At 38.8% G+C, this 15,283-nt stretch overlaps 1 protein-coding gene across 6 annotated transcripts in view; it reads left to right on the top strand.

Moving 5' to 3' along the window:
* Positions 1-15,283, top strand: part of MYO5A (myosin VA) — a 184,911-nt gene that overhangs the window by 90,431 nt on the left and 79,197 nt on the right. For all 6 annotated transcript variants that reach the window (XM_057306340.1, XM_057306339.1, XM_026518505.4 and 3 more), the window contains 6 exons: positions 864-945; positions 1,299-1,406; positions 3,142-3,248; positions 8,782-9,047; positions 9,864-9,945; positions 14,128-14,268. In XM_057306340.1, coding sequence (XP_057162323.1) covers positions 864-945; positions 1,299-1,406; positions 3,142-3,248; positions 8,782-9,047; positions 9,864-9,945; positions 14,128-14,268 — 786 coding nt within the window. The remainder of the gene's footprint in view (positions 1-863; positions 946-1,298; positions 1,407-3,141; positions 3,249-8,781; positions 9,048-9,863; positions 9,946-14,127; positions 14,269-15,283) is intronic.

Genomic DNA, 15,283 nt, shown 5'->3' with positions numbered 1-15,283 from the left:
ACTAGCTTTTGCTTTTCTGTAAAAAATCCTCTTTGGATTTCTTTTGGTTAGCAAAACAGGTGGTAATGTAGGCCTTTTGCCAAAATGAGTGGTGTAATGTGAACTTTAGAAAAGCAGGGGATACCTGTATTTCAAAAACATGGTTTTAGTTTTCCCCAAAGGCAATGATCTCTTATGACAATGGCATATATCAAACTGTTCTCTACTTCAAAAAGCATCATTATCAGATATTCTTTGTTGAATGTGACCAGCAGTTACACATTCACACATGTATACACGTAGTTAACAAATCACAAGATTTAATAATCGTAAACTTATATTAGGAAATTTGGGAAGGGACTACTTAGTACACTGAGAAAATTAAATATTAAAATTTTATTTTATGGGGGCACCTAGGTGGCTCAGTCAGTTAAGTGTCTGACCCTTGATTTTAGCTCAGGTCATGATCTCAGGGTTGTGGGATTGAGCCCCTAGTCGGGCTCTATGTTCAGGGAGTGGGGAGTCTGCTTGAGATTCTCTCCCTCTGCTCCTCCCACTGCTCTCTTTCTCTCTGTCTCAAATAAATTAATCTTAAAAATAATTTGGGGCACCTGGGTGGCTCAGATGGTTAGGTGTCTGCCTTCAGCTCAGGTCATGATCTCCAGGTCCTGGGCTTGAGTCCCATGTCAGGGGCTCCCAGCTCATCGGGGAGTCTGCTTCTCCCTCTCTCTCTGCCTCTCCCCCTGCTTGTGCTCTCTCTGTCTTTCTCTCTCTCAAATGAATAATAATAAAAAAAAATCTTAAAAAATTGATTTTGTGATTGAATTTTCTGAGTTTTAGGTTAAAATGCTATAATTGAAAACTCTTCTTATCTTCTTTCAAAGGCAGAAGAGGAGAGAAACTATCATATCTTCTATCAGCTTTGTGCTTCAGCAAAGTTACCTGAATTTAAAATGCTGCGATTAGGTATGAATATGGTGTTAGATTTCTTGTTCTGGTATTGTTTTCTGTTAATTCCTGATTTCATAAACTTATTAAAAAGGAGATTATCTCATACTAAAATATTTATGAGTAGAATGATAAGAAGTCTGCAATTGGCTTCACGATAACCTGGGAATGGGGAAGGGGTGAACAGCTGCATAAATGGAGCAGGATTGGCCTTGAGTTGATACCTGTTTGAGATGAATGGTGAGTACGCAGGCAGTCCAGCTCCGGACTCTGCACACTGAACGGTGCTATCACTGCCTCTGCTTTCGAGTGCATATAAGGCTGGGAGTCAAGGCTTTTTCATAGACTGCAAATCTTTTCGTTAATTGCAGGAAATGCAAATAACTTTCATTACACGAAGCAAGGTGGCAGTCCTGTGATTGAAGGAGTCGATGATACCAAGGAGATGGCACATACCAGGCAGGCCTGCACTCTGCTAGGTAACATGATTTTATTTTTGAGCTCTTAGGAGCAGTAGTTCTCTGATTCAAGCAATCTTTGTTTGGAATACTGGCTTGGCTTTGTATTAGATGGTGAGTGTTGTTGGGAGATTTAACATTCAATCCTTACAAAACACCTTTGGGCAGCAAATGAGCACAAGGTTTCTTTTTGGGGTGATGGGAACTATTCTAAAATCAGATTGTAGTAATGGTTATACAACTAATCACTGAATTGTATCCTTAGAACAGGTGAATTTTATGGTATGCAAATTATCCTTCAATAAAGCTGTTTAAAGAACAAATTGAGGACATTAGGGGAGGTAGGACTAACTGTAAGTCTTTGTTTAAATTTTCACAAAATCTGAAACCGAAAGCTAAATGAAATGGGTTCCTGAACAGTCTCACCTTTTGTAGGGTGTTTGCTTTTGTTTTTTTGTCTGTTTGGTTGGTTGGTTTTTTGTTTTTGTTTTTTTTTGTCTTTTCTGGTTGGGAAATGTGGTTGAGCTGGTGTAGTGACAAAACGTTGTATTACATGTGGATTATTCCACTGTTTTAAAAATGGCTCAGATGTCACTGTCTTGTTTCTGAGATTTAAAAAATACGGGGTCTACATGCAAGTAAATTAATCTTTAGAATTGCAAGGTACAACTTTTAGTGGTGAATTATGTATTAAAAATTTTTTTAATTATAAATAACTGAAATCATGTGTTGGTATTTTGATGAGTACTCTGAGGTGAGTTAATTTAATTTAAAAGCATTGCTAATCAGAGTATGGTCCAGAACCATAGTGGAGCTTGCAAAAATTCAGAAACTCAGGCCCCATGTCAGACCTAGCGAATCAGAATCTGCATGTTAACAAGATCTATTGGTGATTCATATGCACCTTGAAGTTTGAAATATTCTGCTATACTTCTAGGGCTAAATCTATTTGTAAATAGAAAATTGCAAATTTGTAAAAGCCATAATTGGAAGATAGTAAAAACATTCATTATAAGATCAACTCTCAATTACCCTGTGTATGATTACATATTTGGAAACAATTTTACTATTTTTACGTCCATATAATTATATCTAATATTCAGGAAATTCTTACCTTATTGTAAAATGAAGCCAGGTCGATAAAATGCCAAGGCTGTACAGCTTTCTCATCCTGCCTCATCCTTCAGTGGTGCTTTAATGCTGCATTTCGATATCCCTCATCAGGCTGGGTACAACACAAGCCTGAACACTTCTCATCTTGGGATCTCTTTAACTTAATACTTGTTCTGTAGTTAGAAGAAGTAACTAAAATAATCTGACTTAAAATAGTCTTATTGGGCTACAACTTGCATTTGGAATAGAGAAAATAAAAAAGGTAGTGATGTTAGTAAAATACTTAAATCCAGGGCATGACGATGACGATAATTTGTTTAGCATTTACCATGTATCCTGTAAGTATATACACGACTACGTGCACTTTCTCATTTAATGTTCACGGATGCCCTTTGAGATAGTCAGTACTACTCCTGTATCTCAAGTGAGAAACAGAAACATAAAAGGGTGATGTTACATGCCCATATGAGATGGCAGGTCAGGAGCAATGCCAGCCCAGTTCTCGCTCCACAGCCCACGCTCCCAACCACGACGCTACACTGTGTTCCATGTTGATGTCAACAAGATGAAAGTGAGTTACAGATAGGCTTAATATTGGCTGCTGTAATGGTTTATAATCACTTGTTCATTTACTCTGTTTCAGGAATTAGTGAGTCTTATCAGATGGGAATTTTCCGAATACTTGCTGGCATCCTTCACTTAGGCAATGTTGCATTTACATCTCGGGATTCAGACAGCTGCGCAATACCTGTAAGTTTAGAACACGCTTGGTGTGATAGCTGTTTATTTGTGTTTCAGTTCTGCTGATTCTTTAGGGAAGCAGATATTTGAAGTCTCTACTAACATCAAAGAGATAAATTATCCCAAGGTGAATCTTGAGCTGAAAATAAGAAATATGGATGCTAAGCCCTGGTGCATACTGACTGTGTGTTTTAGGGGTAAGGGAGAGAAGAGAATGGATACATGTCTGGTCCATATGAACAGAGGTAGGAAGTATTTGATGTGAAAGTTGGATCGGGGCCATCTAGGGAGAAGGGTTCAGTGTCTGTGCCTGGATTCAATCCCTACTTTACTGTTTAATCACGCTGTGTTTTATAGTGAGTTGCTTACACTTCTCTGAACCTCTCTTTCCTCATTTGTAAAATGAGACTTTCTTTTCTAGCAATTTTCAACTAGGTGCTCTGATTGATCTTCATAGTGGATAAATTTTATATATACATACATATATATAAAGATTTTATTTTTAAGTAATCTCTACACCTAACGTGGGGCTTGAACTCACAACTCCCAAAATCAAGAATCTCATGTTCCACTGACTGAGCCAGTCAGATGCCCCACGATAAATTACATTTTTTAAAAAATTAATAAATATGTAAAATTTACTCAGAGGCCAGAAACTAAGTGAAAATAGGAACTATGAGAAAGAAGTAAAACCCTGGAGTTAGGGCTCACCTTGACGGCATTTACTGAACCCAGTGACTGTGAGCTTTGGTTTTCTTAGCCAAGTAGAGTGCAGAAGACAAAAGACAAAGCCCAGGACTCATATAAATAGGGAAACCCCTGCCTAAAGCTGAGACCCTAAATGGGAAACTAGTAATAAACTTGCCCACCACTTACTCGAAGAGTACAAAGAAAAGTTGTTCTGACTTGAGCAAGCCTTGGTGCTAAGTATAGGAGAAAATAGTTCCTAAAAATTTATGACAATGAACTGACCCTCACAGTTACTCTCAGACTGAATTTGTAGTTTCTAGATGATCCCAGAAAGCTAAATACAGAAAAATTAGCTGAAGTTGGTCCTGGACAGGTGGTGCCTTAGATGACTGTCAGAAGAGAATATAAATCTACTCTGGATGATCCAGGTCTCAATAGAGTCCCATGAGAAAAGTTCCAGGAAATATTGGCTCACAGTCAAAAATCACAAATTCCACAAAGAAACAAAATAGAAGGAGCTAGGCAAAACAACAGATCAGAGTCAAGCCTATTAAGAATGCTGAAAGAAAATTAATAGCAAATTTGACACAACTGAGGAGAGGAGAGATGAGCTAGAACAGAGATGTGAAAAATTTATCCAAAATGCAAGATAGGACCCAAAGATGGAGCACTTAAAACATAGGAGAGGTGAAGGCTAGAGTAATAAAATCCCATTTTAATCCAATGAGAATTCCTGGAGGGAAAAAAAAAAAAGAATGAGGCAGACATAATATTTGAAAAGATAATTACAGATTTCAGAAATTATGAAAATGACCCTAAACCCGGATTGGGAAAGACCACAAAACCCTAATTAGACTAAAAAGAAATCCACCCGAGGCACTCCGTAACGATACCAGAGGCAGAGAGAAAAATCTTAAAACAGGCAGAAAGATAAGACGTATTAGGTTTGAAGAAATAGCAGTTAACCAATAGCTCACTTCTCAACTGCAACCACAGGAGCCAGAAAACAGTGGACCGCTATCCTCAGTGCTCTAGAGTAAATAACTATTAGCAGCATTGCATATCCCATAAAAAGATCGTTCGAGAATGAGGAAGGAATAGAAGTGTTTTCAGACAAATAGAAATTGGGAGATTTTGTCACCAAGAGGCCCTCACTAAAGGAAATATTAAAGGACATGGTTTAGGCAGAAGGAAAGTGACCCAAGATAGACCTAAAAGTGCAGAATGAATGGCAGGTCAATAAACTAGAGAAGCACATGCCAATATAGGTAAAATTTCAGTATTTAAAGCAATAATGATAATGAATAGTGTATTGGGCTGGAAAAGACAGAACACCCCACAAAATACTTCGTAGTTACAACGGGAAAGATAGTCGTCTTACAGTGGAGAAACTTGGCTGGCATTTCCTTAATCAGGTGACTGCAATTGACAGGACCGGTAGCGAGACCAACCAACATCATAGAACTTCTTTTTCTGTTGTTTTTGTTGTTGTTGTTTGCTTTTAAAAAGGCATTAAAGATATTTCTTTATTTCTCTGGTTTGTAGCTTGTAGTGAACATTTTTTTTTTACGTTTTTTATTTTAACTCCAGTATAGCTCCCATACAGTGTTAGATTAGTTTCAGGTGTACAGTATAGTGTCCAGCACTTCAGTACAACACCCAGTGCTCATCACAGCAAGTGCCCTCCTTCATCTCCATCACCTATTACCCCCTTCCCCCCACCTACCTCCCCTCTGGTTACAACAGTTGGTTCTTAATAGTTAAGAGTCTGTTTCTTGGGCTTTTCCCGTAGTTTGGCTATTGTAAATAATAATGCAATAAATACAGGACTGCATGTATCCCTTCGAATTAGTGTTATTGTATTTTTTGGGTAAATACTCGGTAGTGTGATTACTGGATCATAGGGTAGCTCTATTTTTAACTTTTTGAGGGACCTCCATACTGTTTTCCAGAGTGGCTGCACCTGTTTGCATTCTCACCAACAGTGCATGAGGGTTCTTTTTTCTCCACATCCTTGCCAACACTTGTTGTTTCTTGTGTTTCTGATTTTAGCTCTTTAGACAGGTGTGAAATGATATCTCGTTGTATTTTTGATTTGCATTTCCCTGATGTTGAGTGATGTTGAGCATCTTTTCATGTGTCTGTTGGCCATCTGTATGTCTTCTTTGGAGAAATGACTGTTGAACATTATATAACTTCTGATACGGTGAACTGAGAGCACAACATCACTTCTCTGGTATTCCTGCCGAGGAGGCATGACCTAGATCTAATCATGAGGCAGCATCATGCAGATCTGCATTGAGGGACATGCTGTTCAAAAATGTCAAGGTCACAAAAGACCAAAAAAAAGAGCAAAGACCTGTTGAGATTAAAGGAGGCTAGTGAAACATGGCAACTAAATTCAGTGTATGAACTTAGACTGGATCCTGGACTATAAAAATATTTCCCCCACTTCTGTGCAGAGATTGATTAGATCAATCAGAAAAAAATTGAATTAGATCTGTAGATTAGATAATAGGGTTGTATCATTGCTAATTTTCTAATTTTCTTCATGATGCCATAGTTCTCTAAGACAATGTCATTTGTTTTTAGGAGACGCAAACTGAAATATTTAGGACTAAAATGACATCATGCTTGGAACTTCTCTCAAAGCTTTTTGGTTGTTGTTTTTTTCCTCCCACTCCCCTCTCAAAGGTTCTAAAAAATTAATGTGTATGTACATGCATGTGAAGGAGAGAGAATGATACAAGCAAAGGTGGTAAAATGTTAATATTTAGGGGATCTGGGTGAAGGGAATTCTTTGCACTGCTTTTGTAACTTTTCTGTTGGGCTAAAATTAGTTCAGAAGAAAAAGTTAAAAAAATAGAATCATCAACCTGTCTTCCCCCTAAAAACATAGAACTAGAGTACTAGATAACAACGGGATAACTGGTTTAGGAATTCAGCTATATCTTTTGAAATAAGCATTCCTAAAACATAAAGGCATAGAAATTTTGAAAATAAAAAGTTTAGAAAAGATACACCATAATAGCTAGAAAAACCTGGCAGAGCCTGTATCGATATTGGACAAAATAGAGTTTGGGACCAAAAGCAATACTAGAAATAAATAGAGTACTAGGTAATGATAGAGATTTTATTCATCATGAAGCTGTGATGCTTCTAAACTTTCATGTAATTAATGGTATAGACTTAACATATATAAAACAAAAATCAACAGGAAACAAAAGAAGAAATAGACAGCTCTATCATAGTGGGGGATTATTGACTTCTTTCAGATAAAGAGAAGAGATAAATGAAGAAGTCTAAAAATTAGTAAAGTTACAGAATATTTGAACAAAAAAGTTTACAGCCATGACCTAATAGTATGGTAATGCCGTTCAAATAGAATATATTTAGAGAGTATTGATATCAAATCATTCATGGGGCCCTTGGGTGACTCAGTCGGTTAAGTGTCTGCCTTCAGCTCAGGTCATGATCCCAGAGTCCTGGGATGGAGCCCCGCATTGGGCTCCCTGCTCAGCGGGGAGTCTGCTTCTCTCTCTGCCCCTCACCCCTCTAGTGCTCTCTCTTCCTCTCAAATAAATACAATCTTTTTAAAAATCATTCATATTTATACGAATGAAATTAGCTGCTTATTTAAGGGAGTTGTAGCATGCTGTTGGTAAGGGTGCTAAAGTATATCTGAAGTGATCACTTGGGAGGAGGGGAGATGAAGGAAGGAAGGGACTGCTTCAGTGGGAAGGGTCGGGAGGTGAGGGTGCCAAGATACCCAGGTTCTAATGACAACACTGACATACGTTGGCCGTGTGATGTTTGACGAGCTATCCTCTTAGATTTCAATCAGAGATAGTAATGTTCATCCTAGGAATGTCATCAGACTCAACTGAAACATGTGAGTGACGATGTTAACCAACATAAAGCACTCACGTGGATTAAGTTAAACAAGTATTTATTGAATGTCTACTCAATGCAAGGCCTATGGAAGACATTGTAGGGGATACGGATATGTAAGTCATTAAAGAGATTCTAATCATTCTAATCTAAGAAGTCATGCAAGTAACTATCAAGGTATCTCTTTCAAACCCTTCAGTGGCTTCCCTTTGCTCTCAGAATAAAGACCAGCCATGGTATAGCCTCTGCCTGTGTCTCTGGCTTCATCTCAGATATTATCTCCCTCACTCAGCTTTAGTCCCTCATACTATAGTTTTCTCCCACCACAGGACTTGTATACCTGTTCCCTTAGCTTGAAGACCCTTTCTTCCCCCTTTCACCGAGTTAATACTTCCCCATCCTTCAGATCTCAACTCTGTTTCTCAAGGCAACTGGCGCCTGCCCCCTGAATAGAGCACACTCATTTCACACGGGGCACTCATTTCACATGGAATCATAGGAGAGCACCTTTGTTCTCTGTAGTAATTTTACATTTTAGGAAGCACTGCTTTGATTAATATCCATTTCTCCTAGTGACTGTAAGTTCTAGGAAGACAGGGGCCATGTCTGGTTTTATTTACTGGCATATCATAGGCATTCGGTAAATATTTGTTGACAAGCGGACAGATCTTCTGATCGACTGACTGAATGAAGGTGCCCGAAGACCGATATAAGCAAATACCGTGAAGAGACAAAGGAAGATGTAGTTTGTGAAATGAGCCGTAGAAGAGATTATAAAATGCTATCTAGATGCTGGTCTAATGGATGACTGATTGTTATCACCGATCAGCTTCAGGTGATCTGGGTGTTCGTTATAACAAAGAAATTGCTGGGTTTTATTTATTACTTCTTTGTTAGTGTTTTTTAGTAAATTCTTATTTGATTGATTTGGTCATAGGAAATAACCCACTCTCTTTTTCAGCCCAAGCATGAACCTCTCAGCATCTTCTCTGACCTTATGGGCGTGGACTATGAGGAGATGTGTCACTGGCTCTGCCACCGGAAACTGGCTACCGCCACAGAGACATACATCAAACCCATCTCTAAGCTGCAGGCCACGAATGCCCGTGATGCTTTGGCCAAGCACATTTATGCCAAGCTCTTTAGCTGGATTGTAGATCATGTCAATCAGGCCCTCCATTCTGCTGTCAAACAGCACTCTTTTATTGGAGTGCTGGACATATATGGGTAAGTGTATTTGGCTTAGTGGTCTGGCACAGAGCATTGCTTTCTAGAGATTATCTAGTACTCTAAGTGGGTATCAGATTCTGTCTTCTACTGGTAAGGAGAAAAGAAACTTAGAAGAGCATTTCTAAAAATCTTACTTCATTTGCTATTTGCCTTCTCTAGGTACCAACCTTTAAAGATTTTATTTCTCTATTTGAGAGAGAGAGAGCATGAGCAGGGGGAGGGGCAGAGGGAGAGGGAGAAGCAGACTCCCCACTGAGCAGGGCTCCAACCTAGGGCCCCGGGATCATGACCTGAGCTGAAGGCAGATGCTTAACTGACTGAGCCCCCCAGGCGCCCCCTCTGGGTACCGTCTTTTAGCTGTTAATACCTTTCCTATACATTTTTGCTTTTGATGCCTAATTTTTTTATCATCTTGTTTAGTTTTTCAAAAGAAGCTATGAGACCTCTATTCCCAGTTTCCTTTTATGTGAATATAGACACTGTAAATTTATAAATTGACAAAGGAATGGCTTTATCATAATTCTGATTATTCCCCACCTGGGGATGAGTTAGGCCTCAAAACTCATGCTGTTGAATACCTCTGCATGCTGGAGCCTTCAAAAACAATCTTTCTGCTACGTGGCTGGTGCCCGTCTGCTGGGTATAGATTCCATGTTACTGGCTTATAAACCTTTATCATCACTGACATGGAAAGAAAATTTCACAATGTTGGGAAATTTCCCATTTCTTTGTTTCTAATGGACACATTTTGAATATTTTAAAGAGCTGTTTGCTTCTTTTTCTCCTCTTCACATATTATTTTTGGTTTTACAGATTTGAAACCTTTGAGATAAATAGTTTTGAACAGTTTTGCATAAATTATGCAAATGAGAAACTACAGCAACAATTCAATATGGTAAGAATTTTCTTTCTTAACTAATATTCTACTATCAATTATTCTTCTCAATTCCTACTCTGTGTTTCAAGTCTGGTTTCTGAAATGAGGTTGTAAATTGCAATTATTATGTAGGGTTTAGGGCAGCTGAGCTGCTGAGGAACTTATGATTAATAAATGAGAGCAATGGTAAAGAAATGCATATGGCCCAGGTAGGATTCAAGGTGACCTTCAGATTACAACCTGAGAATAGTAAAAATTTGGTCGAAATAAATTGAGTGACGGAAGCAGGAAGTGGGTTAGGTAGTAACATAGGCAGTTTGAAGTTTTGAGCCCAGGATATCCTTCAGTGTGTTGTTCCTGTGGAGTGAAGACTATCTTAACACCTACTTGCTGTATCAGCAAGACGCCAGCATGAAAAATCAGACCACACTCTATTCTACATATTTTTTTTACATATTCTATTTTACATATTCTCTTTTAAACAGTCCGAGACATTCACCACAACAATGACAATGAGAATATTTTGAGAATGGCTTTTGTGGAGTAGTGATATCAAATATCATCAAGCATTGTCATGGTATTGGGGAATTTCAAGGTATTTAAAAACGAGGGGCAGTAGATTGTAATAGGGAAGATCACAGACCTCCAAAGTAAACTGCTTGGTTTGGAATCCCATTCGACATTAATTATTCATGGGGCCTTGGGCAGGTTAATTGGCCCTCCTGGGCTCTAATCTCCTCATCTGTATAACGGGGATAATGATAGTACCTATTGCATATGGTTGTATAGATTAAATGAGTTAGAATATGTAAAGTTTTCAGCATGTGCCAGGCACAGTTCTAAGTGCAAGATTAGGGATGGTTATTAATGCTGATGAAAGAGGATATTAAAAATGAGTCACCCAAAAAACAAAACAAAAAAAACAAAAAAGTCATCCATAGGAGTTGAAGATGGAAGAGAAGAGAGCTGAAGGACAGGAAAAGAGCCCTTAGTATCCTCATTTTATAAAGAAAGAGGACAAGTGGCATGGTCTATAGTTAATGAACAAGAAATAGAAGTTTAAAGGTATTGTTTTAAGTTACAAAATTAGTAAAAATCAAAAGAAGAACTAAAAGTAGTAATATTGGTAGGGCAGGGCAGGGGTGCAGAGGTGGTATGTATGAATTTAGCCTCATCTGTCTCTTCAAGAAATCAGTAGATGATGTTTCCAATGAATACATAAAAAAATAGTGGGTAAACATATTCTTTAGATGTAAGTAGTAGAAGAAATAACTAAGGAACTTAAAAATGGCATCCTGCAGAGAGTGAGACTAGGTTGAGGGTGGGACAAGGGATCGTTGCTTGTCGTCATCAAGCCTTTAGACTGTTTGATTTTTTAAAAACATTGCATATACTCTGATGAAAATTTGGACCATCTTTGTTTAGCAAGTTAAACTACTTAGCACAGTGAAATAATGCAGAAGTGATCTTCAAATCTTAAGTTTATGACTATTTCCATAAGCATGTGATTGGTGTATTTCTCTTCTTTGCATAAGAAACATTACTAAAAACCTACCAGAGACTAAACTGAGCATTATCTTTTCTCAAGGTTTTACTGAGTTTCTTAATACTCTCATCAGAGCCACAGCCTCTGCTCTTTCCTCATATATTTTGGTACAAGGTGACTGTGAATATAAGGAACCAACACTGACCTCATTAGGGACTGGCTCATTTGTCTATTTGACAAGGACCCCATGTCTTTACATGTGTGTCTCTGACTCTCTTGTTTCTCTTTCTCTTTCCCTCTCTATCAATCTGTTTCTCCTTTTCTCTCTCTCTCTCTCTCTCTCTCTCACACACCCATACACACACTGCATCTTAGCTTTTCTCTGCACAGCTGCTCCCCTCCCTCTTACCATCAGATGACTTATTCTTCCCTTCTATTCTGTATATGTTTTCTCAAGGTTTCTGCTCCCTCAATCACTTCAGGCTCCCTATGAACCCAGCAGTTGTTGGATTGCTCCTCTCATCCTCTTCCCCCCTAGCCCCCCGGAGAGAGAGGGAGAGTGAGGGGAGGGGCAGAGGAGAAACAGAGAATCCCAAGCAGGCTCTATTCCCAGCACAGAGCCCGACTTGGAGCTTGATCCACAACCCTGGGATCATGACCTGAGTTGAAATCAAGAGTTGGACGCTTAACTGACTGAGCCACCCAGGGGCCCCTCTCCTCTCATCCTCTTAATTTGCCTTCTCCCCATTTATCTTGACTTCGTTCAGCTTCAGCTTGCACTGTTAATTGCCTATGTCCAGATTCTTACATCTGAGAACGAGAATCTGATTAACTTCACTCATTTTTCCGTCAGACATCTCTAGCAGTTGACCAGCTATGACTAGGAATATGGGGTTTCACAGTAAAAAACCTGGCTGCTTTGGGCCACTCCCTTGGCAGGGATTATGGGTGGGGCAGTGGGCATGAGAAACATGGTGATTGGCATTTTTAGAGCTCAAAGACATTACATATTGACCAAGGATCTCTTGCCACATTGAACCTCATGCCCACATTGTCTTTTTGACAGTTGAGTATCCAAAATTTTTGAGACAAAATTTTGGACTTTTGCAAACTAGGCATAGAAATGTGTATAAGCAACAAGCTCTATTTAAAATCTGGAGCAGTGTTTCTGTTGTCAGTGTGGAGGCTGCATATAAATTATTGAATTAAAAAAAGAACAGGGCTCATTGCTTTGGAAAATATTGGTGCCATCAGTCAGGGCATCCTGCTGACACATGGTGCCCTGTTTGTCTTCTCATTCATTCTAAGAGCCAAGGAAATTTGCTTTCTGATCAACATGACATAAATATTCATATGGGTGACCATTTTTTTTAAATTATTCAAGCTTTTTGCAGCTGGTAAATGCTGCAAATGAACCAAGAGGGGCATTATAATAAGTGCAGAATAAAGTGAGAAAGTTCCAGGTGCACAAGGAGAATATGTATCAGAAATCTTGGTGACACCTAAGTTTCATGGGGCTTAGGGTCCTAGAAAATATGTGTTGTTTGGTCAGAGCCACAGTGGGCTATTCTTTCTAGAAAAAGCATCAAAGTGTGTGAGAGAACAAGGGACACAAAAGAGATAGAGGAAAGCAGCAATCCCCAAGAACAATGAGTAGAGGTCGTCATATCTTCTAGGGACTAGAAATTGTGGGTTGCTGCATTGGTTGGGCAGCCTGAGGCAAGAACTGTATCCGTGGTCGTATTGCCCTTCCTCCTAGACTAACTTAACAACCCGTCATCTGCAGAGCTCCTGTCACACAGCCTTTTCTCAGGGAAGCCTTCCCTCTCCACCCTGTATCCAAATTAGATGAGGACTCCTGTTCCCATAGCTTGCATTATTTTCCTCTGCAACAATACTACAGTTTGTGATCCCTTGTGATTCCTGTCTGTTTTTTGCACGAGTCTCCAAACTCCCTGAGGCCAGAACCCACATCTACTTTGCTAATGGTGTGCAGTGACTGGCACATAGTAGACGGTCGATATATATTTTTGCTTAAATGAATGGGAATTAGAAGCAATGACGAGGATGGATGCTGAAGCATTTAGCAGAAAGAGCAGTGGATCGGTCCTTGTTGCAGCTGCTTGCAGCATTGGATGTAGAATTCAGAAAATCGAGCTGTAGATTCTCTGACTGTGTAAAATAATGGAGGCAGACACAGAACACTGTGACCTAGTTCTGAGGCATGGGAACTTCAGCATCACTGTCCCTCAAGAGAATTACTTTGCCATGCTGGGAGCGTCACCCGGCGTGGTACAGTAGTCAAGGAGGCATCTACTCTGTGTAGTTCAAGGCCAGCTAAGGCATTGCATTGTTAGCAACCTGTGCAATAATTTGAGGCCAAAAAGTATACTGTGCAGTGTCAGATGTATACATATTTTAAAAAATCGAAAAGACTGCTACATTTGTCAGCTGTTTAACACATCTGCATACCTAGACTTACTTGTTTACCAAGAATCCTGTATAGCTGAGTCTTTACTATCTGTGGTTTTTGTTTCTTATATCGCTCTCCATGTGTAAAACATGTTTGTCCCACAAGATGATTGTTGCTGAAAGCCGTGGACTATCTCATATTATGTTCATATCCTCTTAGAGTGTTTTCTATAAATGTTGTTTCTTGACTAACATTACTTAAATGATCCAGTAATGCCAGGTTTTTTTCTTTATTATTTCAGCATGTCTTCAAATTAGAACAGGAAGAATATATGAAGGAACAAATTCCGTGGACACTCATAGATTTTTATGATAATCAGCCTTGCATTAATCTTATAGAATCTAAACTGGGCATTCTAGATTTGCTGGATGAGGAATGCAAGGTAAATATGATTTTCTGATGTACCTAGTCTATCAAGAGATATGTCAAGGTCAGAGGTAAGTGCTTTTAAGCAGAGATTCAGTAGTATACCACGAGACGCCACTGTGGCAACAAATGAGAGGTCACCCTACTTGCATTCTGAAGGGTCACTAGAACCAAAGGGTTCTAAATACAATCGAAACTTGGAGAATTTTGTGGCGCTTGGGTGGCTCAGTTGGTTGAGTGGCCGACTCTTGATTTCAGCTCAGGTCATGATTTTGGGGTCCTGGGATTGAACCCCATGTCAGGCTCCATGCTCAGTGGGGAGTCTGCTTGAGGATTCTCTCCCGTTCCCTCTGCCCCTCCCCCCACGCACACACTTGCTCTCTCTCTAAAATAAATAAATCTTTTTAAAAATTAAAAAAAAAAAAGAAACTTGGAGAATTTCCTTTCTTTTTTCAACCGCTTCTTAGTTATGTGAAAATTTGACATTAGACACAACTACTTACCAGTGTTAGCCACCTTTGTTATATTTGGTACTTTTTTTTCAGTGATATGATGTATTTAAAGAAATGCAAGAAATTGTACAAGAGATATTTTAAATAATAGTCCTAAACATCTGTGATTTTAAAATTGACTGCTTGTTCTTTGTTACTGATATATATGGTAGAAAGGGAGTTTTAGTTTTAATATTTGAAGACACAGCATGTTGGGAAAATAATGGATCTCCAGCTTTACTGCTAACTTGAGTGATCTTAGACAAATAACCTATCCTTTCTCTCAACTCCTCTTTAGTTTATATGCCATAAATTACAACTTACCATAGATTAATCCTCCCAAGCATCCAGATTTCCTACAACATTAAGAATGAGTATAATGCTCAGTTTCACTTGAAATTAAATAAAATGCATATCAAACCAAAAATGGGATAGTGCTTTTTACCTATTAGACAGACAAGTTGTTTTTTTTTTTTTTTTTTAAAGATTTTATTCATTTATTTTGAGAGAGAGGGAGAATGCATGTGACCTGGGTGAGGG

Source organism: Ursus arctos, unplaced genomic scaffold (assembly GCF_023065955.2).
Source record: "Ursus arctos isolate Adak ecotype North America unplaced genomic scaffold, UrsArc2.0 scaffold_36, whole genome shotgun sequence".
NCBI lineage: Eukaryota > Metazoa > Chordata > Mammalia > Carnivora > Ursidae > Ursus > Ursus arctos.
The sequence above is the reverse complement of the archived record's forward strand: the minus strand, read 5'-3'. Positions and strand labels throughout refer to the sequence as shown.